We start from the raw sequence: 26850 nt of genomic DNA, 5'->3' as shown, positions 1-26850 counted from the left end.
AGACAAAGAGAGAAAGTGTCAGGGAACAAAATGACAGGCGAGCATTTTTCATAATATCCTTTTGTATCGCTCTATTTGTATTCATCTCATTGCCTTTGTCTCCGTACATTTCCAAATGAATCCCCTTATAACTCTAAGACTTTGATCAGCCGTCCGTGACACACAGATTAACAGAAATGATGAACTGTCACGATAAATTGTATTTGTCTCCCCGTGTCTTGCCCCTCATCTGCTGTAAGGCAGTGGCAGTGAACAGATTTTGAGCCATTGTAAGGTGCCCGTATCATCTGCATAATCTTCATTACATATCTCAAGAGTCTTCATCAGCCTGCTTTAATTTCCTTTCTAATAATTTTCAGCTGGCTCTGGTTGTGTGGTACAGGTTTAAGTTTCCTGGTTTAAGTTTTACATATGAACATGAATAGGCTGCGATCAGCTCTGCACACTATATACTGCAATTGCAACAATAGGTTGTGAACCCTTTGGAATTTTCCATATTTTTGTATAAACATATCCTAAAATATCCAGTTTTGCTAAAGGAAGAAAAACAAAACAACATGAATTATATTACACAATAATATTACTTGGTCCTTAACATTTTGAGGAAAAAATAGTCAGTATTACAGATCTGTGAATGGCACCTGAACCTCTGTTTTCAGCATCCTATGTGACACTTTTGTGCAGCAATAAATGCAAGTATAAATATGCAGTAAAAGGTGATCAATTCTGCACACTGGCTTCGAGGAATTTAGTCCATTTCAGTATTGCAAACACAAAACTTTGGGTTCTCTCACACAAACTGCTTGCTTCGGGCTATTCCACAATTTCTACAACATAAAGGTTTGGACTTTGACTCGACTATTGCAAAACATTAACTGTATTCTTCCACTACCATTCCTCAGTAGAAATATTTTTGTGCTACGAGTTGTTTTCTGGCTTTATGCACTTTTCTTTTGAGATTCGTGTTCTTGACTTTACTGTGAATGTATTCAAATTAAGGCTGGGTGACATGGAAAGGTTTTTTTATATCAGTCAGATATATCGATAGATCACAATATATGTACTTTTTAAAATAAATAACATAGGTCCATAATTCTTTCTGAAGATAAAAAACAGGAAACGATGGATACAAAAAATATTATTTATATTATTTTTTTTGTTTTATCTTCTGCGGGAATAAGTAAGGATATCGTTTCCATTCTTTGTGTGGATTTTCCGGTACAATGTTTTTCATTTTGTGAATATTAAAACATTTCATGAAGGAAACATTAATGAACACTAAAACATTATTTTAGCAAATACTTTCTTATACTTTTTTTTTTTAAATTTAGTTAACTCTACTCTGCACACCTAATTCTCACCTAAACCTGGATCATTAGGTCATGTAACCCATGACAACAGCAGTGATCATGCATGATATGACAGAGTGCTGAGCGAGGCAGAAAGGATTTTACTCAGATTTGTACAAGTGGAGTCATACTGAGTGCTGTCAGGAAAGGAGGTGGAGGAAGGCCAGACATGAGAGCTGGAAGGTGAAAGCTCAGAGGAGGACATACCAGCGTTTGAGGAGCCTGAGCAGGGTCAAAATGATGACACCCAAAGTTCATTATGGATGAGGAGTATTGCGTAAGCTAGGGCTCTGAAGTTGTGGGATTTGGTTTCTCGACTGCCTGTGAAGCGAATAATCTTTTCATGATTTCATCAGATTGAGGCAGAAGGTTGCATTTTTTAAGGAGATATCACCTTCAAGAGAGCTTTAGTCTTTGCCCCCTGATCGGACGTTAAGATCATTTGTTACTCTGATCGACTGGCCAATCTCCAAGAATCTATCTCAACTTATTGAATTGTCTATAACTAGGAACCAGTAAAGTTGGATCCTAGGTTATCCAAGTTATGTCATGAACACAGATATGCTGAAGAATGTTTTCAGCTCCAGAATGCGTTACATTTTAATGCTACCTTCAGCATTAAAACTTAAAACCACTTCCTTCTGGTTTGTGTCTTCTGACATCTTTTAGTCTAAGACCTGGTTTGCTCTTTACTGTTTGATGTAATCAGAGGTCCAACTCTCTTGGCAGTAGTTTCAGTATGGTTGAAATTAAAGTGAAAAAGGCAGGAAATGTAGAGTTAGCATATATATTATATATGCTTATATTATATATACTTTTAGGATATATATTATTAATCAATTAATAATTAATGTAAATCAACAGGGTAAAAGTGTGTAAAAAATGTTCAGCTTCTCAGCTGAAAAGGCTTCTAGAAATTTGTAATACCTGAAAACTTCAGAGCCCTACATGATACAACACTTCTTATTATGGGTGAGTACCATCACATTGTTGCTGCACAGGCTCCTCAAATGCTGATATGTCTTCCTCTGACCTTTCACCCCTCTGCTCTAATGTCTGGCCTTCTTCCACCTCATACCCCTGACAGCAATAAGACTGACCACCCCTGCCACAATTTTGAGAAAATTCCTTTCTGCTTCACTCTGCCCTTTGCTTCCTGAAGTATGGACAAAGGTTGAAAATGCAATGTGATAAGTCCTTTTGTCCACTGGCTAAAATTTGTTTCAGAAGCCATAAAATTACTCTACCTTTCTGAAATCGTATTAAATCTTTGACTCTCAAAGAAGATCTCAAGAAGCAGTTTGATTTTTAGTAATGGAAACATAATATCTGCAAAATTATTATCACCTAATTTTATGGTCATAAAATTGGAAGCTGCAGTTCCCATCATTTTGGGAAAAAAAATCCATGTGCTGTCTCAGCTCAACCCCCACAAATGTGGGATGTCCTCATTCGTCGGGATGTCCTATTTACAGCACAGCAGGACTCGTATAGATTGCATAAATGATCGCTGTCTTAAAAATCTCATGTCCTCCACGAAGGACAAAATCATATATCAGGGAACCCACACGGTATCGTTTCTTTTATATAGATTTAACCTTTAAACTGAAGTTGCTGGATTTGGTTTCTTAACTGCCATACAGTACACCGGCCTGTGAAAGGGATCACTCAATTGTGATCCACTTATGCTTCACGACAACATATCAATTAATAATTAATTAATTCTTTAAAAAGCACAAGAAGTGCAGTTCTGACTCAGTGAAGAGGGCAGTGAGGCTCTTATATGGATCAGATATGTGACTTGACCACAAATCTGATGTTGTAGCAAAGTGTGACTCAGATGTTCTCCTGTCTCTTTACACTCCACGCGCAGCTGGAAAAGTGCCGTCTAAGGGAAATGGTCAGGGACTCGGTAACGAGGGTCAGTTACTTGAATCATTCACTTAAATCTGACATTTTTGGCTCTGTTTACATTACATCACATATTTTACAACAAAGTAAACTGTTGCATCAGTGTCTCTTTGTTTTTCGTCACTGGGCATGGTACAAGAGAAAGTGTCTGGTACTGTAAAGTCTTGCATTGTGCAGGTAAACATTCAGCTGTGGGTTTTGCAAACATTCTTCTGTGCATCTGTGCAACTTTAAATAGCCAGAAATCTTTCCACACTACTGAACATTTCAACGGTGTTCTCATCTTTTGAGCCTCGGGCTGTGTTCGATGCGCTGTCATGTTTAGCAATGCTTCGTCAAAATTTTATGTTGTCATTTTGTCTTTTCATCTTACTCACACTCCTAATGTACTGATGTGTATGGCTACAGTAGCCCAAACATTAGCACATGTGCAGCTGTCAGTGGCTCCTCTTACGCTGTGTGTGTCTTAACCTGATGTTGCTTTAACTCTATTCCAACCAGGGGACTGATAAGACGTATAACTCTTCTTGTTGTCACTGGCCTGTCAATCGGTTGTCTATCAAAACATGGCTAGAATGATTAGCGTTGCCTTTACATTGACCATGTCCAATGCTTCTTTTGACGAAAAGGTAATTTGGAATAACTGTCTTTATCCTTTTATCATCCAGCTCGAGTTCAAATATCATTCAGGCTTGTCTCTGTCTCCTTGAAGCCCTGCAATGCAAGCCATTGTTCAGTATTTTGATAGTGGACAAACATGGATATTAGACAGTGTGAGAGAGGTCTTTAGATGATCAGTTTCCTCTGGTTCATTTGTTACCTGCCAGACCGTTGAACATCAGTCATGAACAGTATGCATGACTGTGGATTGGTGAAGTGCAGACTCTTTAAATATGGTGATGAGCATTGACAAAGATTCTGTGAAAGTTCTCAGAAGTATAATATGTTGTAGTAACGATACACTCTGAAAATCATGTCCTCCAAAGATAAGACTTTAACAGATCCCTGTTCTTTAGGCTCATTAAAACATCACACCCTCACACCTGATTTTTAACATCTAATTAACTGCTAGAGGTTCACATACTTACAGATGTGTAATACTGCATAGTTTCTCTCAATAAATAAATAGCCGAGTCTAATATTCTTGTCCTGTTTGTTTAACCATGTGCTCTCTTCTTGAGTGACATTATATATTTTTGCAGATGTATAAAAAAGGGGTCACAGATGTTTTCATACAGCAGCATTTAGCACAGAGGAATGGTTTTCATTTTTGGGAATAATTAGACATTTATTTATAAAATGTATTACCCATCAAAAGTTTGGGCCATTTAGAAATTAGTTTGTGATCGATTGGTTGTTAATTATCATTGAATTCTGTTTTCCATTATAATAATATAATACCCATTTGTTCATGCCAGGACAGCAGAAACTGTTGCACCGGTTAAACAAACTACAAAAAAATCCTAAATGAAAATACACTAATATTCCTTTTCTAAGCAATTAAAACCATGTGCAAATTCTGGAGTCTGGCTCGTGCTCAGCTGTGAACCACAGTCGCTCAGTTCTCTTTCTGTTATGTTAGCTTTGTTTGTACAGGCATTATTTAAACATATTTAATTATTTAGCAGTTTATTTAATGTAATAGCACTCGTTTATTTCAATAAGAACACTGATGAGTTTCAGAAGAAAACACTTTTTGTGGCTTTTTTCTCCAAACAATAATCAAACCAACAAAGACTGATGCTCCAAACACTCAAGTAGTCAGTTTGTTTCCTCTTTTTAATCAGCAGAGCAGTTCTTTTTCAAGTGTGCTAAGGTAATTAGAAAAGGCTTTTTTCTATGATGAATGATCATTTAACTTTTTAACCTGAGAAACCTCAGACATCACAAAGGAGCACAGAAGTAATCGGTGATGAAAATGGGTTTTTCAATGGGCTGTTTCATTTCTAAAATGGATATTTCAAAACAGAGACATTAAGTGAACTCAAAATTCTAAGCAGTAATGCATGATCTTAATCCTTCCTGGATCAGCTTTGACTGAAAACTTGGCCCGAGTATCAGATCACGTTAGATTTCAATGACAGAGCAAACTGCCAGAAAGCGCTGCATTTACTTGCTATTTTGTGAGAAATCAAAACTGGAAGACAATAATCAATGAAGTGTTGCAGAGTCTGCATTTTTGAAAGCTGGAGAATTGTTCAGCATTGACTGGTTTGCATTCTGCTGGATGGCTGACAGATTTCAGCCGCTTTACTAAATACTGGGCATGAAGGACTATTTGTGGAAAAAGCAAAGCTTCTGAATGATGTTTAACAATACGTGTAAAAAAATAACAATAATATTAAAATCTGTCAGGAAAACTTGGTGAATTACTAAATTTACATGAAGTCACATGAATTGTGAGAGTTCAAAAAGACAGCTGCCTTCAGTGGTGAAAGATATTGCTCTCAAACCCATGAATCACAGGAGAAACCGGATGAACCAGAAGAACTGCAGTGATGGACTGTGAAGCCTGCATTTGCAAGTGTAAGAAGTTGTCAGAAATAAACTATGCTTTTAATATTACACCAAAAACACTAAAGCTTACTTGCTTTGCTGTACATGCGCTACACTCGACACTGTTGGCTACCTGTACTTTTATTTTTAATCTCAGTCCACACCACTTCAAGGTGCTTTTATATATATATATATATATATATATATATATATATATATATATATATATATATATATATATATATATATATATATATATAAATACCTTGTGCTTGTTTGGAATGACATTGAACTCAATCTTCTTCTACAAGTCACCATCTGTCAAATGCTTGCTGGGATGCTTTAGGTGAGCTCAACAGAGCAGAGCTGTGGCAACACTGTCAATCAATGTGTCCTTAAAGGACTGGACAGTCTTCTCTTTTATGGTGTTTATTTTTACAAGGACAGAAGGCTGAGCGAGTTACACAAGGTAGAAGGAAAGCTTTTAAAAGTTTGGCACATGTGGTGGTTGAGATAGGGGTTTCAACTGCTATACTGCACCATCACTTGATTATTATTCTAGCTTATTAAGAAGATAAATAAGCTTAAAAAATCTTTTAATCATGGTTCTCTCTTAATAACTGCTTACCTCCTGGTTGCCTCCGCAGAATAAATTTACGGACCTCATCGTAAATGAAGATGAGAAGACTGTATGGTATGCCACAGAACCACCAAAGGATCCTGAGGGGGAAAAAGGAAGATGTGGTGACTCACAGGCGGAGTGCAAATTGTTAAATTCATTGCAGCTATTTTTGAATATTAAGGATAACAACATGGTATTTAAGAAGATCACAGACTACATTTAAAGTCCAGAGTGACAGGCTAATGGCAGCCTATTAGGTCTTTAAGAGGTTATTTTTCAGTTCAGTGGAGATATGCATATGCAGAGCATACTTCAGGGGGTACATGCGCAAGGCAACGTCCATTCCAGGGCAGTAGGAGAGGAAGGCAGCCAGAGCTGTTTCAACAAACAGGCCAAAGATCAAAATCCTGTTCCTGTTAGGCAGAAAAAAGGTGCACATCAGAGAAAAGAAAAGGTTTATACAGGTTTTTAAAGTACAGAACATTAAAATAGCAGTGACGATATGGTCCCAGTATTAGAAGCCTCAAAAAAAAGAGCCAAAATCATTTTTCATTTTGAAGAATAAGAGTACCTTTCTGACTACCCGCATTTATGCATCGATTCTACATGCTTCAGTTCCTCCTTCCATCAGCACTCTTTTCCTTTCTTCCACCTCCCTTACTTCACACCCCACTCACTTACGTCATCCCCTGCTGAAAGAGGGAGTTCCTCCTTGTCTTACAGATGATGAGATCAGCCCACTGGACGACCACAATGCTGGTGAAGAAGGCTGTGTGGCAGGTAAATTCCACAATCTTTCTCTGTTCATAGGTCTGCCAGGATGAAACACATTGTATTACTCATGCGCGAGAGTGGAAACATTCATTTATTCATTCAGGTCATGTTGGCGAGTGTCAGTCTCCATTCCTTACCCACTGTTGCCCAAAGCTGTCCTCCAGGTCATTGACTTCACGGTCATCCCAGTCGATGCGGATGCCTACTAGGTTTCTTGGGAGGAAGCCGTTTTCAGCCAATATTACAAAGTAGGTGAAAAAACCAGCCAAAGCTTGGATCATACCTGGATTACAAATATGAAAGCCCATTCATAAGACAGCAATGCAAAAACTCATTTAGATGATCTAAAAAATAATGTAACATTTTATAGCTGTTACATTTCAAAGGTTCATAAGGTCCAACAATGGTTTTGTAACTTTGTAACTTTTCTAATAAGTGGTATTATACTGTAGAGAAAAATAATATTTTAAGTTATTTCAGAGAGGAAAGCGATATTGATTTATCACTGTCCCATTTAAAACACAGTAAATATTCTGTTAGTGTTAATTAGTTAATGCAAAAATCATTTTCCAAATAGATTTGTGGTGAGAAGTTTATACATGGCTTGGATTTTGTGGTAGCTTGTTTTTAATGATTTATTTAAATCTAGGGGCAGCACAGTGGCAGCATGGTGGTTAGCACTGTTGCACAGCAAGAAGGTCCTGAGTTCAATTCCACCAGCAGTCTGGTTTGCATGTTCTCCCCGGCTTCCTCCCACAGTCCAAAGACATGCAGTTAGTGGGGATAAGTTAACTGGAAACTCTAAATTGCCCATAGGTGTGAATGTGAATGGTGGTCTGTGTTGCTTGTGTTAGCCCTGTGACAGACTGGCAAACTGTCCAGTGTGTACCCTGCCTCTTGCCCTAAGACAGCTGGGATAGGCTCCAGCCCCCTGATAAAGGATAATTGGCAGAGAATGGATGGATATATTTATATATATAAACACACATACAGGATCAGGGTGGACATACCCCCACTAATACCTGATTAAATGTCTCTTGGGAAGTTGCACCACAACTAGATGCATTTTGGCATGATTCTGGCTGAATATTAAACCAATCTAAGGGAGAGAAGATTCATTTAAATTGGTTGGTGAACCTGTTTACTTGTGTGGATTAGAGAAAAATCCGAAATAACTTCAAACATGTGCACTAATTTCTGCTTTTTAAAGTCATTAAAGATGTAAAATAATTCCACCCTGGAAAAAGAACAACTAAAAAAATAATTAGAAGCCCACATTTAACCTCATAGGACCTGGTGTCTACATATGTGGACATCACATTTTGAGCTGTCTAGACCACAATACTAAATTTTGCTCTACTAGGGCCTGATATCCTCTTCTCAGAAACTACATCAGGTAAAAAGACAATTCTTTGTTTTTACATTCATCAGGTCCCACTCAGTCCAAATAGCAAATAGAAATTAAAAATGCATGCCATGAAAGAGTTCAGGTCTTAGGAGGTTAAAGCAACGTCCATGCCAGTGATGAGTGTATTTGAACTTGTGACCACAGCAGTATGTGTTGGTTTCATCAGGCTGCTTATTTTGTGTGTTTACTTTATCTTCTGTACCTGTCTTGCAGCAGTTACAGTTAATCTATAACTTTTTTTAATTAATTAAATGTTAATATACTTCCTATTATTTCTTATTATTAATACTGAAACACCTACTCATTTCCAGCAAATGTTGTAGGAAAGTGCAATCCTGTAAAGCAAACTGATGTGGCATTTCAAGATGACAAATGCAAAGTCTACCTACACCATCAGCAAATACATTTTGAACATGCATGGCAACTGTGTAACTTGTGTGCCATAACAATTTTCCACATGTATTTTTGAATTAACAGGCAGGCCAAGGGATTAAACTTAAACCTGGACAATATATACTGACTTATATCCCTACAAAGTGCATATTTTGAGTCTATAGTAGCTCAATCCATTAGTGTTTGTCAGGGAAAATAGATTAATGTATTTTCATCCCTCTTTCCTCTGTGACATTATTTTTTTAAAGGTAAATAGCTCCAGACAGCTGAGTACTGCCATAATAGGTGTTAGTGACTTTTAATTTGATGTTGCCAAATTCGTTTTGTCAGAGTAGGCGTAACATTTTCAGCAGGATGGACATCTTACTGCAGAGCATAAAAACTCCACTTACACCAAACCTTCAAAATTGTCACAGGCTGGGTCTCTGACCCAGCGCTCTGAGTTCATGTTTGTATTTGTCTCATTTTGTTATGTGATTTAGTTTGTGTTATTTCCTATCTGCCTTTAGTTTAGGCAGTTATTGTTCCTGGGTTTTCTATGTTTTGGGGTTTTGTATTTATTCATCACATATTAGGTCTGTTAAGTTGTGTTGTCATGTTTTAGTTTTAGTATTTCCTGTTTTATTCTGACAATGTCATGTGTTCTTTGTTTATTGTATTTAGCTTTCCTCTCCTGGTCCTGTCATTAGGTTTATGTCTGTCAGCTGTTTCCCCCATGTGTCTCCACCTCCCCTGATCACCTCATGTATGTATTTAAGCCCTTTGTTTTCTGTATGCCATTGTCAGGTCGTCTGCTCATCCATGTCTCATCCCCAGGTACCCATGTCAGTTCACTATGGTTAAGCTTTTTCATGTTTTGTTATTAGTTCACCCAGTTTAGGTTATTGTTTAGTTTTCACCGATGCCCGATTATTTTTACCCTCATTGCTAGCCTCAATAAACGGCTTGTTTTGTTTATCCACACTACGTTTTGGTCTGCGTTTGAGTCCTCCTCTGCAACACATACGGTCTGCCCCAGCCAGACCGTGACAAAAATGACTGATTATGGATTAAGACAATGGTTATTAATTACCGTGTTCATGAATCTGTTACATTAAAACTCTTTGCCAGGTCAGTGTTTATGTTTAAGGTTTTTATGACATCATGTCAGTGACAAGAAGCTGGTTGCACCCGTTTTAACTTTTTTCCTCACTGGCGGTGGTTTGTGCTGCTGTTGCATTCACTAAGTGTCACTCAGGATCACATCATCAGTAGGTTTTTCAGGACTTGTGGCTGTGATGTCACAGCCGTGGTTTGTAAATGTGATTTGTTGAGCCCTGCAAACATTTTGCCCCAGCAGTGTTTATCTTGCACACATTATGGGAGTTCATGAGTTACCGGCTGTTTAGAGCATGTTCAATTTTAAGATTGCATGTCATCCAGTGAGGCCCTGTCATAGTTTGACCTATTTAACAGCCTATAAAATGAGGCCAGTCTTTGATTTTTCGCTATTCCCAAACCATATAAAACCAAAGATGAAAAAGCATGCATTGAAGTGAGGCTCCAACAACTGGAACACGACCAAGATCAAGCAGAAAAAAAGTTGCACTCTCTGCTCTCAATTTGCTCGAAATGTCACAACAATTAGAGTGAAATTGTGGGACTATCTGCTCACCTCTGGATCTATTTTCCTTTACTGTATGTGCCTACACATTTACAAAGCCAGTTAGAAATGCCAAAAATTCTGATAAATGTCAGTATTTAATGTTTATATGCCTTTGATGTTTATTATCGCTGAAACTTCACAAGAAGAGGCCTGTCACAGTGATTCAGGTTTACGAGCTGCAGTGCTGAAAGATGACAAGAGGCCAAACCTATTTGTCCGTATGCCATGCTGATGAGGCGTTCGTTGACCAGCTTGTCTGTTTTGGGGTTTCTTGGTTGTCTTTTCATAATGTCGCTCTCTGCTGTCTCATAGGCCAGGGAGATAGCTGGAACCTGGAGGGTAACGGAGGAACAGAACAGAACGACCTCGGCTTAAGCTCCCTGTACGATGAATGTGCAGGAATTTGTCTTTGTGGCATCTGTACAAAGGCATGATGACAATGCCAGACACAGGGAAGACTAGACTGTTAATATAATCACTCAATCACTGAGTAGAGGGAGAAAAGGGAGAGAAATGACAGGGAGGGAGGGAAAAAAAGAAGTAACGACAGTGACAGAGAGGGAGGAGGGGAGAAGAGACAAGAGGAGAGAGACGGATAGTGAATTTCAAGACATTCATAAAACAGGAGGCTAGAAAGGTCCCTGTAATAAAGATCGTATATTGGCTGGTTTTACCAGGTAAGCAACAGAGCAATATGTGTGACTTAGGGCAGGAATCTTTGGGTCTTAGGAGAGCTTTGAGGTGTGGACTTGGCATTGTGTGAAACTGAGCGCATGCTCTGTGGTGTACAAATCCACTTTGTTTTGGTGTTACACTCCCTTGACCCACTGCAGCAGTGAAGAAAGAAGAGGATAGAGCTGGAGAGAGGGATGTGTAGACAGAGGTTGTGTTGTTTTTTTGGGGTTTTTTTTTTTTGCACCTTTGAAAGTACATGTGTAAAAACTAAGTCTTAGTGTTGAAGCATTCTTAAGTGTGCTACATCTTGCTTTGATAAGCATCCATTTCTGGATGGTAGTTCTTGCTAAAAATAATCCTAGCAGACTCCAAGTGCTGATTGTCACTCCTAAATCTCAGCAGAGCCCTCCAGCCTGTAGCTTGGAGTGGAACGTCGCTGTTAACAAGCTGTTAACAGCTTTACCACCATTGGAAATCTGCACTTTTGTACTGTACAATAAACACTTCTCGAGTACTTTTTTTTGGCTAGTCCTACTCTTCAAAGCTCACATCCAGCTGTTCATTCCACCAGCAGTTACTGGATACATGAAGACATGTTACTTTGAAAGGGAAGGGGTTTTTTATATGCAAAACAGGTGAACAAATTTGTGTGTTTTTTAAAAAAAAAAAAAAAAAAAAAAAACTTCAGTCATGTCATCTTTAAAGAGAAATTCAACCAATAAAGAATGCAGTATGTCTGTGATCTGAGACAGCTGAGTAAATATTTGTCAACAGGAACAAATCTGTTCTGCTGCTAGGAAACCAAAGAAGTTCAATTTTGATGTCACCCAAGTAAAATAAGTCTGAACTGCTTTATTAACAATGTTAGCAAGCTGTTCCTCTTTATTTTTAACCTGTGGGGGAAAAATGTTTCTTGGCAGTGGGAGACTGTTTCTAATGTATGTACCTGATTACGTGAAAAACATTGTATAACAGCCAGTTTCGGGGGCACTCTAATGGCTCCTGGGTGAGAGCAGGAAAAATTAAAGTTAAAATAATGGACACAACTGAACAAGTCTTTCTGAATATATTCATTGTGTGATTCTTTTTTGTTGTAATGATGGATTACGCCCCTCAGGCAAGCAGTGTGCCAGCAACCCTCTATTTTTTTTCTTTTTGGTGCTAGAAATACAAAGGAGAGACTGGCATCTGGAAATACTAGAGCTGTGAAATGTAAATCTGTATGCAAGTGTCACTCGGTCTTTGTTCTACATGAACAAATGGACGTCGACGGTGAGGCAAAAGCGAATTTCTTCCCCCCAAATGAAAGAGCAAATGAAACCAAACATTTTTCTTTTTACCTTCAGACATTCATATTTGACACCAGTATTAGTGCCATTTTCGTTAATGTCACCTTTAGCTTGCCGGTAGCTATGCAGCATGCTAATAATTAGCACCTTCTCTTGAAGACAAATCATTAAAATTAGCCCGCATTTAGAAGGTGAAAGCTCACAACTCAATAAATAAAGATTTATCTAAAATATTATGCAGCGTTATGAGTTCTAAAGGTTCTATGCAGAAATGGTAAAAGTTGAATAAACAGCAGTATTTCAAACACAAACATAGGTATATAACATGTAGGACTTGACAATTTAAGTTTGTTTCGCAATTGTTGTACAAATATTTAAAAAAAAAAAAAACAAGTCTTGCAATAAAGCTGCCATTCTACTTGGGGATCAAGAACAAGTATTGGGGTAAAAGCCCTGAAACCGAAACTGAAATTGTTTTGGAGCTCTCATGAGTCACATATTGGTCTGAGCACTGAATCCTACTACAATACTACTAGAGAATTTGATTGCATTGATTGATTGATCATCAACAATGTAAAAAAGACAAACAAATGACGATTATGTTACAGCTATGGCAGGTGAATTGTGGGATTGCTTCATTTATGTCGCTGAATGCAGGGACACTAATGATATATAGCCAAAGCTTTCTGGTGAAATACACAGTTTAACCATTTTTCATTGTGAGCACATTTTGTATTGGTGTAAACAGCATGTGTACATGTGGGATGAATAATGTGTGTGATAAATTGCTTTGTTTAGGTGTAATATGTCAAGATATGCTAATTAGCTTTGCGCTTATGCTAGTTAGCATAGACAGTGTTGAAGATGGACACAGCTTCCAGGGCTGAAAATTGAAGCCAAAGCAGAAGTGTTTTTTTCCTGTTGTTGTTTTTTTTAAGTGGTCAACAATGTGCGACTGGTTGCAAAAAGACTTTCTCTTATAGAAGTCTTTGGGAAGTAGCCATGACCTCAGAAAATCAGCCATGATGAGTTTATGGGCTAAGTCACTAGTTTCAGGTCAAATCAAATAATACATTATATTCATTTTAACCGTGGTTATCAATACTGTTGGAACAGGATTATATGAGACATATTCACTGGCTAGTGACTTGTGATTGACAATGTGTTAGCAAATGAGCATGTGACTGAGCTTGTCAGTCATAAACCACTGCATGTATAGATCCACAACTCATTTGCAAAGCAGCAATAATACTGTTACATCTGTTGAAACCACAGCCATATAGTTATTTCTGTTATAGTTCTTGTGAGTCTGCCTAAAGTCCTCATAAAGGGAGCATGTGCAGCTGGTGCATTGTAAGATGAAATGGCAACAGCAAAAATGTTCAACTCAAGGCTGATGATTCAATCAATAACTGATCATGCCTGAAAAAGGGCAAAAGAATCAGTGAAACTGTTGCCTATAAGAAATAAGTTTTATGACTGGCTTTAGGCACTAGATTTTCATCTATGACTCACACTTCACACTCACATTATCTTTGGGCTGATGCAATAAGATTATGAATTTGTCATGAAGTCACTCACTTGCAGCTGCTTAGCATAGTTAACTGGAGAGGAAGGAGAAATATTTGATTGAGTCCAAATGAGTGATGTTAATCCTAAAGCAGTTAAGTTGAGAAAAGACAAATATAGTGATGAGATAAAACCATGAAGCCAGAAAGAGTTACTTTTATAAAGTATTAGTGCTGTCAAGAGTCCAGACACACTTCAGATAAACACTGCACACTATTTAAGAAGTATTACACAATCAAAATTGAAAATTACATCTCTGAAGTCTTTAAAATAACATTTTTAAGACTGTGCAGTGATGCTTGGAAAATTTTGTTTGGCTTCTGGCTAAAAAAAAGTTGGTCAAGGAAACTATTTGAGGTATTATTGCAAAGAGATATTTCAGTTTGTTTCCTCAGTGCTCACCATATCTGTGCCCAGGTCAATGCAGAGGATGGTGACCGTTCCCAGAGGAAGAGGAACACTCGCAATGATGAAGAGGAGGAAAGGCGAGATCTCTGGAATGTTGCTGGTTAATGTGTACGCAATGGACTTCTTCAAGTTGTCAAAGATGAGACGACCTGCAGCGATTAAAAAAGCAAGAAAGAAAAAAGTGTCGATGGTTGATTTAAGGTGGGTCAAGGCCGAGTGAATTTTCTTACTTAAATGAAGGTCACTCCGACCCCTTCATCAGCATATCCACAATACAAATGGATTTTTTAAAATCTAAGACCATATTAAACACCCATAGCTAAATTAAATATCAGTCTCTCAAAGCAAATCTAAGGTTAAATCTCAAGTCAAATGTTTGAGAGCAAAGGCATGTCAAATTACGAGTATTCCTGAGAAAATTGTAGGTCAAAATCCGTCCTTCGGGTCGCCGAATGTTCTTTATTAATACATCACATTTTAACATTTCCATTTCCATTAAACTCATTTTTTTTCTAATCTTAACTCAAACTTCTCAGAGTCCTTTCACCGCGGCACCCACATAGTGCTGAGTAAAGTCTTTTTAAATTATTCTAGTTAATTTTATCTGTTTAAAAATTGTATTGTGTTCAAGTCAACGTTAAAAAAAAAATGCTAAATTACTTGAGAGTTAATTTTTTGACTGAGGTCTGACTCTAGTCGCAGCATAAACTCTGTGAAATCAACCAGACTTCTTCACATATAAACTGCTATTCATTCAAAATAGAAAATCTCTGGTCTCTAGTGTTAAATGACAAAAGAGCTTTCTGTGAGCTTTCTTTTTTTTTCCTTCAAATTCTTGATCCCTATATTTCACTGACTCACTTTTTTCCTCCAATGTTTTCTTTCCCCTCTTTGTTTTCTCCTCTATAATTTTCTCCTTTTATGCCTCCATTCTGACACCCTGCCTTTCCCCCACACTCACCCTCCTCCACTCCGGTGACGATGGAGGCGAAGTTGTCGTCCAGCAGGATCATATCAGCCGCCTGCTTGGACACATCAGAACCGGCGATCCCCATGGCAACGCCGATGTCGGCTTTCTTCAGTGCCGGAGAGTCGTTTACGCCATCGCCTGTCACAGCCACGATCGCCCCCTGTACCCACAAGGACCAGCGAACAAAAAGTGTCAAGAGGAAAAAGATAAGTACCGTGATTTAAAGCCTTTCTCCCCCCTCCGCCCCTTCTGTCTTAATGTCTTTTCAAAGCAGCTCTGGGGAGATTAAATGAAAAATGTAATTGAGTTGCAGTCATTCAGTCACGAGGAGTGAGAGTGAGTGAGCCAGGGTGAATTGTAGCATGACCTCAATATATGGGGATGTGAATAAGTGCACGCACACATAATTTTAAAGTTTTGTACATAAAAGCTCAGCATTTAATTTAAGGCACATATATAGGGTTTAATATGAGTTTAACATAAAGTTAATCACATGCTCAAACACACAAACAGGCCTCCATTGTAGGAGCACACACTTAAATGAGCATGAGGACAAAAGCCAGCATTCATTCATTCAACCACCTGCACTAAAAACAGCTCAAGTACACAAACACACATACAGACAATTGCATTCAGTATTAAATGGCAGGAAGACACACACACACACACACACGCACACACCTGTACAGAACCATACCTCCACACTTAAACATAAACAGGCACATTCAAGCATTCATTCAGTCTTTATCACAAACACCCAAATGCCTGCATTCATCTATATAAAACGTCACACACTGCAATTCAGCTTTAAGCTCTCAAAAAGACTCAATCACACATTTGCACACACACTCTGTCTCTCACTCACACAGACACACATGTGTGACCCTTGACCTGTCTCTGGCAGCCTTCAACAATGATGAGCTTTTGCTGTGGAGAGGTTCGGGCGAACACTATCTCAGTGTGGTTCCTCAGCAGGTCGTCCAGGTACTCAGAGCTCATCTCCTTTAGGTCAGAGCCATGCACCACACACGCCTTGGCATCCCTGGGAAACACACAAGCAGGTACAATTATACAGAGGGTGGTAATGACATTTCCCTCAAGTCTGTCATTGTCAGGCAACCACACAAATGCAGCAGCGGGAAACATACATTTCCATGCTCTGTGTCTTAAAGGAACAGTTTGACATTTGGGAGATATGTCTGAAAGTAAGACAATTAGCCAAGCAGCCAATCCAAAGCTTGCTCATTAATGCATTTTATTTCCTTTGTCTAATCTACACAAAAATAAAAGTCTAATGATGAATATGTGCTGTTTTGTATTATACGGAAAATAAATTATTGGGAAAGTAATTCAACCTCCTGGAATCTCCAAGTACATGCTTACTTATTACTGTCATCAGGATTTTCTGCACTATATTATTATTTCAAAACCCATCTACTACACTGCTGATTATCATATGGTGGGAAATGGCTGCAGTTCAAGGTTTCCATTTCTGTCCAGAGCACATTGTTTATGAATGCAGATGAATGAAATAATAATAATAGTAATAATAACAACAACAACAACAACAACAACAATAATAAAAATAATAATAATAATAATAACAATAATAATAACAACAACAATAATAAAAATAATAATAATAATGTTGCAAAAAGTTATATTGCTGTGAGAAGGTAGCCCTTGCTTATCTGTTGAAATCCTCCTATTCACGCTGTTATTTATTTTAAAAAAGAATTGCTGAGAACTATTTTTTATAGGTTAGGTTTCCCTTAATTTATCCCTTTTATTTTCAGCCATAGTTTGGAACTATTTGCATGTATGTGTGTATGCTGGAAAACCGTGTGGTTGATTATGTGTCTGTATGTTTTAACATGTACACTTATCTTCAGTGTGTGGCTTTTATTCAAACTGTGAAGCACTTTGTAACTGTGTTTTGAAAATTGCTATACAAATAAAGTTATTATTATTATTATTATTATTATTAGTGCTCTCCATGTTACACAGACTATTTGATTGCTTGTAACCGAAGTCTACTCAAACAACTGGACTGAAGACCTTGGAATAGAAACAAAACTGTGAAGACTATAAAGGGATCCAGAGTGTTTCTGTTATCAAGAATCTTGTCCCTCGTTATTTCTGTTTACTTTGTACATCCTTCAGACAATTCAGTTAGATTCATCCCAATTCAGCTTATATAGTGTCAAATCACAGCAGCAATCGTCGAAGGGTACTTCATATTGTAAAGTAAAGACCTGACAATAATGGACGGAAAACTCCAACAGTCAGAGGAACCATTGTGAGTAAGCACTTGAGAACAGCGGGAAGGAAAATCTCCCTTTTAACAGGAAGAAACCTCTGGCAGAATCAGAACCATCGGCTGTGACTGGTTGGGGGTGAGGACAAATGTCACACTGTGGAAGAGAGCCAGAGATGAATAATAACTAAGGAGTAGAGTGGTGTACAAACACATAAAGGATGAAAAAAGGTGAGCGAAGAAGAAATGCTCAGCACATGATGGGAAGCCCCGAGCAGCTTGCATCTAATCCAGCCCTAAATATAAGCTTTATCTAAATCTTTAAGCATAATCTTACAAGTAGAGAGGCTGTCTGACTCTGCTCCATTAAAGAGGTTTTCTTTTAACCTTAGTGACCTTCAGAGGTCCTAGTAGGCAGATTTTATTACCTTGAGACATGTAACAAAGTTGTTTCTTCTGATTCTGATCTTTATAATACGCTTTTGAATGGAAAGATATGCGACTGGTATCCTTTTTTTTTTTTTTTTTTTTAAATTTAAATCAACTGCTTCCACTTTATATGCACAACACATCCAGAAGACACAACATAGTTCACAAACTGAAACACTCTCACAGTCGCACAGACACTATTAGAAGCTAAAGCACGCAGTCAGACTCTCCCTTTATACACGTGCACACACACCTGGGGTTAACTTGGCTCAGAGGGATGTTTAGTCTCTCAGCGATGTCCTCAACCGTTTCGTTTCCCTCAGAGATGATTCCTACACCCTTAGCAATGGCCTTGGCTGTGATTGGGTGGTCCCCGGTAACCATGATCACCTGACCGTGGACAGAAGGATCCCATAAGTCACATGAAGCCTGACTGTATCTCATCTGTATGCCATGTATCAGAGCATTCCTAAGCTACAGTTTAGTATAGGCTCTACAGGCACATAACTCATCCAGATGTGCTGTGTAGTTAAACTGGGAGGAAGTGGGGTTATCAGGGGTTAAAGGTTCAAATCGTACAGTAAATTTATTAAATCTTAAATGTGATGCTTTCTTATAGGCAAAATAGTATGATTTTACAAATAATCCATCAAATCTTTGTCTTTGGGTAAAAGAAACTACAGAAGTTGGTGATGTGTACTGAAATTCATCCACTTTCGCCAATCCCCAGCTGCACCTGCAGAAGGTAACAATTCTTATGCTGGTTTTAGGCACCGTATTTTCGTCTATTGTTTAGTTCGAGTATCATCCAATCCTTTGTAATCTTCCAATAACAAGTAACTGACAGATGCAGACTTTGCTAAGAAGCCCACTTTTCATTTCATTACAGAAGTGACAAAAGAACATACTGCATAATGGAGATTATTTTCTGTTCTTTCAAAGTCACCCAGTGGAAAATAATCAGTTCCCTGATGAGAAGCTGTTGAAAAGGAAAGTTATAAAACTAATAAAAAAGCGAAGTATATATAAGTATACATTTAACTTGGATATATATAGCCTGCTATAAAGGAAATGTGGGAAATATTAGGATCTATAACCATATGTACTGTTCATATAGTACATTTAGCTTATTTTTTAACATCTGCTGCTTCACAAACAGAGAGCAACAGAATTATCATAAATCTAGTAACTCCAAGAATATTAATAACCTCCGGCCTCTTCAAAAATATCAACATCCATTCAACTCTATTGTCAAAAATCCACCAGTCTCAATCAGTATGGCACTTTTAAATGTACGCTCTCTGTCGAACAAGTCTTTTATTATTAATGATTTAATTTTAGATAATAAACTTGACTGTTTATTTTTAACTGAAACATGGCTGGGTTCGGATGCACCAGTTGTTCTCACTGAGGCCTCCCCACCAAATTTTAATTTCTCCTTTTCTATTAGAAGTGGTAAGAGAGGTGGTGGGACTGCATCTTTAGCCAACAACACACTCACCACCAAACAAATTTTATTTGATCATTTTACCACTTTTGAATTCCATGCTATTGTTTTCAGCAGCCCTTGTCTGTCAGCCCTGTGACAGATAAAACCCCCAGTTTTATCTGTCACAGTTTATAGACCACCTAAAGACAGCGCTGCTTTTATCAAGGAATTCTCAGAATTTTTAACAAACATACATTCAAAATATAACATGATAATTTTAACCGGTGATTTTAACCTGCACATAGATAATCCTTCTGACCCTGCAACAAAAGAATTCTTAAACATTCTTCACTGTTTGGATTTTACCCAGCACGTCACGCAGCCGACTCACAACAGAGGACACACTCTGGACCTGGTCATCACCCATGGGCTGTCCACCAGCGTGTCCTCTGTTGTTGACTTGGCTGTCTCTGACCACTACTGTGTGTTTTTTAACATCACCGGTTTTATTCAGCGGGAGACCTCGGTGCGAACTGTGAGGAGGCGCTATCTAACCTCTGAAGTGGCTGCAAATTTTACCAGGGTTTTAGACGAATGCCCCCCTGTGATTTTACCTGCATCCTGCGATTTGATTTTTAGTTATTTCAACAGCAAACTGAAGAAAAGCCTTGACTCCGTTGCTCCACTCACCACCAAAAAGATTAACGTAAAACATGCATCACCCTGGAGAAACGAAGAAGTCAAAAAACTCAAAAGAAATTGCAGGGCAGCAGAAAGGAGATGGAGGAAAAATAAAAATACTATCAACCATCAAATATTTTGCGAGCAACTTAAAGTGTACAATAATACATTAAGGAAGTCAAGAAATTCATACTTCGCCAAAATAATCAGTATTAACAAAAATAATCCCAAGGTCCTCTTTTCCACCATAGATCATTTATTTAACCCTGATTTTAACAGCTCCCAAAGAACCCCCACAGACTCGCTCTGTGAGCAGTTTGCAGACCACTTCAGGGGAAAGATCAGCGCCATCAGATCTGATATTTTATCTAATCGTGATATGATTTTAAATACATCTGAGGGCTCGATTGTACCTGAGGAGACACTGGACAGCTTTGTCCTGGTTAATGCTGAGAACTTTCAGAAGGTTTTCTCCACAGTGAGACCCACCACATGTCTTTTAGATCCAATTCCTTCTTCACTCTTTAAAACACTTTATGGATTTTTTGAGGCTGAGCTTTTATGCATGATGAATTGCTCTCTTCAGTTGGGTGTCTTCCCTGCTGCCTTTAAAACGGCGGTGGTGAGGCCCCTTCTGAAGAAGAGCAATTTGGATTGTAATGATTTTAATAACTACAGACCTGTATCCAACTTACCATTTTTAAGTAAAGTCTTAGAAAAACTTGTTTTTACTCAGATTACTGATTTTCTCAATGATAGACAGATCCTGGAGATATTCCAGTCTGGATTTAGGGTGAACCACAGCACAGAGACGGCTCTCCTAAAGGTTTTAAATGATCTTAGATGTAACTGGGACTCCCAAAAGCTCTCAGTCCTGGTGCTACTGGATCTAAGCGCAGCCTTTGATACAGTAGACCACGCTATTCTTTTAAACAGACTGAAACACATGGTGGGCCTCTCTGGTGCTGTACACAGCTGGTTCACTTCCTATCTCTCTGACAGAACTTTTATGGTGAGTATGGATACATGCTCCTCTAAGATCCATAAAATGACATGTGGTGTGCCTCAAGGGTCGGTTCTAGGCCCTGTACTTTTTAATTTGTATATGCTCCCTCTCGGCGGTGTCATCAGGAGGCATGGAGTGAACTTCCACAGTTACGCTGATGACACGCAGCTGTACATCTCCGTGTCTCCTGATGACACCAGACAAATGGATGCCCTCTTTAACTGTATCTTCGATATAAGATCTTGGATGGCAGAAAACTTTTTACAACTTAACCAGGACAAAACTGAAGTTTTAATTGTCGGTCCTGAGGCTCAGAGAGAGAAACTCTTGTCTAAATTAGAGGCATTTTCACTATGTCCTTCGCTACAAGTGAAAAACCTGGGTGTTATTTTTGACTCTGAGCTTGGTTTTATCCCACATATTAAACATGTAACTAAAATTGGATTTTATCATCTAAAAAATATAGCCAGAGTCCGCCCTATTCTCTCTCGGGCCAACACGGAGATGCTGATGCATGCTTTTATTACCAGTCGCATTGATTACTGTAATGCCCTGCTCTCTGGTCTTCCTAAGAAGAATATTTCAACTTTACAACTCTTGCAAAACTCGGCAGCTCGTGTGCTGACGAAGACCAGAGGGCGGGCCCACATTACACCGGTTTTAGAATCGCTGCACTGGCTCCCCGTGTGTTTCAGGATCGATTTTAAAGTTCTTTTATTGGTTTTTAAATGTCTTAATGGTCTTGGGCCTTCTTATCTCTCAGATCTGCTTTTACCATACGAACCCCCGCGGACCCTGAGGTCCTCTGGTACTGGCCTTTTGATTGTCCCTAAAGTCAGGACACATACTCACGGAGAGGCAGCTTTTCAGTGGTATGGTCCTCGTCTGTGGAACAGCCTGCCGGAGGAGCTCAGGGCCGCAGAGAACGTACATGTTTTTAAGAACAGGCTCAAGACCCACCTTTTTAATTTAGCTTTTACTTAGCGTTTATTTATTTTATGCTTATTTATTCTATCCTGTTATTCTATTATTAATTTAGGATTTACCTAATATTTGTTTGATTTTATTCTTATTCATTTTTTAATCTTCTTATTCTATTTATATTTATATTGTATCCTGTTCTTATTTATTTTATCATTTTACCCTGTATATATCGTATTGCGTCATATCTCCAGTGTTTCCTCGGAGGGCGCTCTCTGCACCGGGGCTGTTATTGACCGTGGCTGCTGGTCTCTGGGGTCCTCTCAGCCTGGCTGGGGGGCTCCTTTGCCTCCCTCCTGCTGTGTGCCCAGCCTGGAGGCTGCGGTCTGTGACCGGCTCCCGGTGCAGACGGCTCCCTGTTATAGTGTTTCCTCACTTGGCTCATGCGAGCCCAGCCCAATTTTTACTCTTTAAGTGTGCGCGCGTGTGTATGTGTGTGTGGGTGGGGGGATATATGTGTATTGAGAGTGTGGGGAGTGAGTTGGAGGGTGGGGTGGGCTGCTTTTAACTATGTAAAGCACTTTGTGCTACATTTTCTCTGTATGAAAAGTGCTTTATAAATAAAAATTGATTGATTGATTGATTGACCAAAGCTTTCAGCAGCACATATACAGGCTGCATGAAGGTACATTAAACATCACACATATTGTGATTACACAGCATAATGAAAATTTAACATCCAGCTAAAAGTATTTAAAGAAACGGGTCTTGTTTTGTAGTTTTACCTCTGTAAGCCACCAAAGTGGATTTCAAATCAAATAATCAAGATGCGTTTAAAGTGCAGACTTTCAACTTTAACTCAAGGGGTTTGACCAAAAGTGTTACATTAACTGTTTAGGAAATACAGTCATTTTTATACAAAGTACCCCAATTTCAGAGGTACTTCACAATCCCATCTTGATTGTTTGATTTAAAATCCATTGTGGTGTGGTAAAGAGGCAAAACTACAAACTACAAAATCACCCAACTGTACAGCTACAAAAATTATATTTCCCTGGATCATTTTAAAGCTACTATATTTTCGAGTATTTATTTGTAGAAATTGTTTAAAAATGGGATCATTTCCTGTAGGTTTAAACTATTTTGATAAAGAGCAAAAGTGAAAATCTTACACTGCAATCCATAATGTAAACTATAACTAGATTTATATGTTTTAGAGGCACTAAAACAGAGATATAGCTTAATACATGTCCTAATGCATCAGTCAAAACAAAGTTTATATATTCAACTAAAACTGTCATGAAACGTGGAGTTTTAAAGAAAGGCCACCTCCACGGAACAAGACTCGGCTGTCCATCTGCATCTTAAGGTCAAAGGTCACTCTTTCAAGGATGCCAATGTTCACATTTTGGACAGAGAAGACAGATGGTTTGAAAGAGGAGTGAAAGAAGCCATCTATGTCCACTGTGAACGACCATCTTAGAACAGAGGCGGTGGCTTACAACACCAACTGTCTGCCATCTATAATCGAGTACTGAGATCCCTTCCAAGGCATCTTAACACCCACTCACATCCTGGGCCATCTGACCTCAGGAAATCGCATGATAGGGTGGGTCCATGTTTCGCAATGAGCTCACCTGAAACCTTGGTTGATTGTGACCCACACCCGTTTTCACACCTTGGCTTGTGTGATTAGGTAGAGGATCACCAGGGTGTCCATTGTCCCTCTTTGGGGGAAACTCCCACAGATCTTAAATCTGGGACTCCCCACCAATTGACCCTTAGAACTGAAGAAGCTTCTCGGATGAGAGGTGAAACGTCTTCAAGCAACTTAAAGAAGCCCAGACGCTTTTCTTTCCAAGCTCATTAGACTACGATGATTTGGATGACTGAGAACCTTCACAAACATTTGAGTTTTAAACTTTTTATCAGATATGTTTTTAACACAAACTTTCCAGCTGTTTTCTACAAAAATAAATACAGCAGCATTTTCAGTCACTTCTGCCTCTAGTTCACTTTTAAGCCAATTACAGGTTGTCTTTCAAAAAGAAGCGTGATAACTACTGTACCTGAAATTAAACATGCAAAATCCTTTCCCCATATTTGTAGTTGTTCCCCTGAGTTAGAATGCCTCATTCTCCTCATTATCCATTTTTATCTCTGCTGGAAGTTGTTTAACCTTCCTGCGGCCTGGCTTATTACTTTTCTGACGAAAAAAAAAAAGAAATCTGCTCTGTGTAGTTGGAGTCGATTAACATATAATGACAATTTGCAGTAAATCACTGAATCTGCATTTAGCTAAATGGATTCTTTTTACAAATTGCTATCAGAATATATTCAGCTCATTCTTTATCGCCTTCCATGCTTTTTATTTTAACGCCAACAATTCAATTTGCCAATTATTTTGAATTCTTCATCCCAAAGCCATAATTTATTCGTAAAACTGTCTGTCACTTCTTACCCGAAGATAGCCACACCTGCAACAGTAGCTCTGATAAACTACCGAGCAAACTCTAAAACTGTTCGGGTACTTCAGCCAGCCTTCAAAGTGTTTATGCAAAACATGCCATAAGCATTTTCATCTATACTCATAGTCAAAGGAAGATGGGTTTTTCCATCTGCAGTGAAATATATTTAGCAGCCTGCTGTTCTGTGACCTCTACACAAGCTATGTTGAAAGCATAAAGTGGGGAGATCAGCAGTATGACTATAGCAGAGAACAGGCATCACTTGCAACACATATGACAATGAATAAGTCATGTACAGTACACATGAAAGCAGGACCTGGGATAAAGGTGGACTGCAAAGTCGCTTGCAGATGCAGAACATTTCCGACAGCTTACAGCAGCTTAAAATAGCATTCCCGTGTGGGTTTTGCCAGAAGGCTAGCTGAGCCTTCTGGCAAAAAGTCTGATGTCAATGCCAGCCCACACTGACATCAGCTGATCTGTTGGGATTGCAGCTGAGCTTGACTTTGTGCCGTGCCTGAACTAATTTGTCCATTGGTCATGATCTGTCATGGTCCTGAGAAGTGATCAGTTGTCATTTGGACTTCACTATGTGATTTGAAAAGATATTTGACATGCAAATCCCCTCTTTAAAAAGCTTGATGAATGAAGCCAGAGGGAAAGGAGTATCAGGAAGCACTATAAATTAATCTGCAGAAAGTGTTACCTTGATGCCAGCAGAGCGGCATTTACCCACTGCGTCAGGCACAGCGGCACGCGGAGGATCAATCATGGAGATGAGACCCAGGAAGCAGAGCTGCATAGTGGGGAAGTTCGTGTCGTCGCAGTCGAAGGTGAATCCTCGAGGGAACTGAGATGAGGATAGTTTCAAGTGGCAGAAGCCTGGAAGAGGAGAGAGATCAGTGAGGTGATTGTTCATAACAGACTGAAATGAAATCTCAAAGTACACTACAGCTACTGAAAAAACAAGAGAGAAACATATTTTTAACTTTAAAAAGACGCTTGTTTTTTACGACCCCCAGGAAACATATAACAATAAGCAATACTGATTTTTGATGGTGGACTTTACTGTTACTGTTGCTATTTACAGTTAAGCTCGTTAAGGAAATGTGAGTAAGATTTATATATGAAATACACCCTCAGAAAATACATCTGGTTGCAGTGATCCTGTACATTTCCATATGCTTATTCAGATTCAGAAGTCGCAGATTTGCAACACAAATTGAATCGGGCATTTTTATTAATTCATGATACACATCGCTTCCGTCATATCTCTCTCTCTCCAATCGCCCAAAGTGAGATACTTTGGATGAAACACCACACTCAGTCTAAAACGGGAGAAGCACCCGACCCATCATCATCATCACCTAAGGCATAACTGAGACACACTAATTTACACAATTTCAGGAGTTTCACTCTAAAATGGCACCATTCCATATTCCACTGTTGTGACGCCTACTCTAACAAAATGATGATAGCACATAATTATTACCTATGGCACTTTTTAAAAGATGCCAGGTAAGTTTTCTCCTTGGTTGTCAAAATGATGACATTTACAGAGTCAGAATGCCGAACACTTTAGAAACACCGAAAGCTGAACTTCCAGTACTGATTTTTTTTAACCCAAAATGTGCTGCATTTTACTGCTCAATTTTCACCTGATACTCCTTAAAACGCTGCAAACAAATGTTTCTAATATTTTGTGTAACATTGGTTATAAGTGTTTGCTCTGTGTCAGCTCCAATCCAAGGCAAGAGCCAAAAACTTGCAGTGCAAGCATTCTTTACCTTTATGGGGACATTAGGGCAAACTACCCTGTGTACCAAGGCGATTATAAAAAGTAAGTGCTGTGTCCAGCTGCTTCTCCTCTCCACCTATTCCCAAGCAGACTGCTTTTATTTGGTGCCACTAGATAAACGTACCAAGCACCCTTTCTCCCAGTCCACCCAGCTCCAGGTAGGCACTTTGGAAAGCCTCTCTCCACATTTCATCCATAGGCTCCTCCTGGCCTTGTACCATAATGGTGCTGCATCTGTAAAACAATGAATAATAAATTTAGAACTACGGTGCTTACAATAATCAGCGTGCTTGTATTACATAAGCAGGATGAGCTCCAGCTATATGGACAATGTGATATGTGGTGTCAAAAA

At 38.7% G+C, this 26850-nt stretch overlaps 1 protein-coding gene across 1 annotated transcript in view; it reads right to left on the bottom strand.

The window, feature by feature from the left end:
- The window catches only part of atp1a2a (ATPase Na+/K+ transporting subunit alpha 2a), a 63420-nt gene that overhangs the window by 409 nt on the left and 36161 nt on the right, over positions 1–26850 (bottom strand). The window contains exons 13-23 of the mRNA XM_085439727.1: positions 26623–26732; positions 25407–25582; positions 18449–18585; positions 16401–16551; positions 15501–15669; positions 14534–14688; positions 10807–10930; positions 7290–7435; positions 7060–7190; positions 6690–6791; positions 6385–6476 (exon numbers count right to left, since the gene is read on the bottom strand). Of these exons, the coding sequence (XP_085295853.1) occupies positions 6385–6476; positions 6690–6791; positions 7060–7190; positions 7290–7435; positions 10807–10930; positions 14534–14688; positions 15501–15669; positions 16401–16551; positions 18449–18585; positions 25407–25582; positions 26623–26732 (1493 nt within the window). The remainder of the gene's footprint in view (positions 1–6384; positions 6477–6689; positions 6792–7059; positions 7191–7289; positions 7436–10806; positions 10931–14533; positions 14689–15500; positions 15670–16400; positions 16552–18448; positions 18586–25406; positions 25583–26622; positions 26733–26850) is intronic.

The sequence above is a fragment of the Copadichromis virginalis genome, linkage group LG18 (assembly GCF_057382275.1).
Source record: "Copadichromis virginalis isolate Kocher_CV1m ecotype Utaka linkage group LG18, C_Virginalis_male_GT1.1, whole genome shotgun sequence".
Taxonomy (NCBI): Eukaryota; Metazoa; Chordata; class Actinopteri; order Cichliformes; family Cichlidae; genus Copadichromis; species Copadichromis virginalis.
Note: the sequence above shows the minus strand (reverse complement) of the source record. Positions and strands in the feature narration are given on the sequence as shown.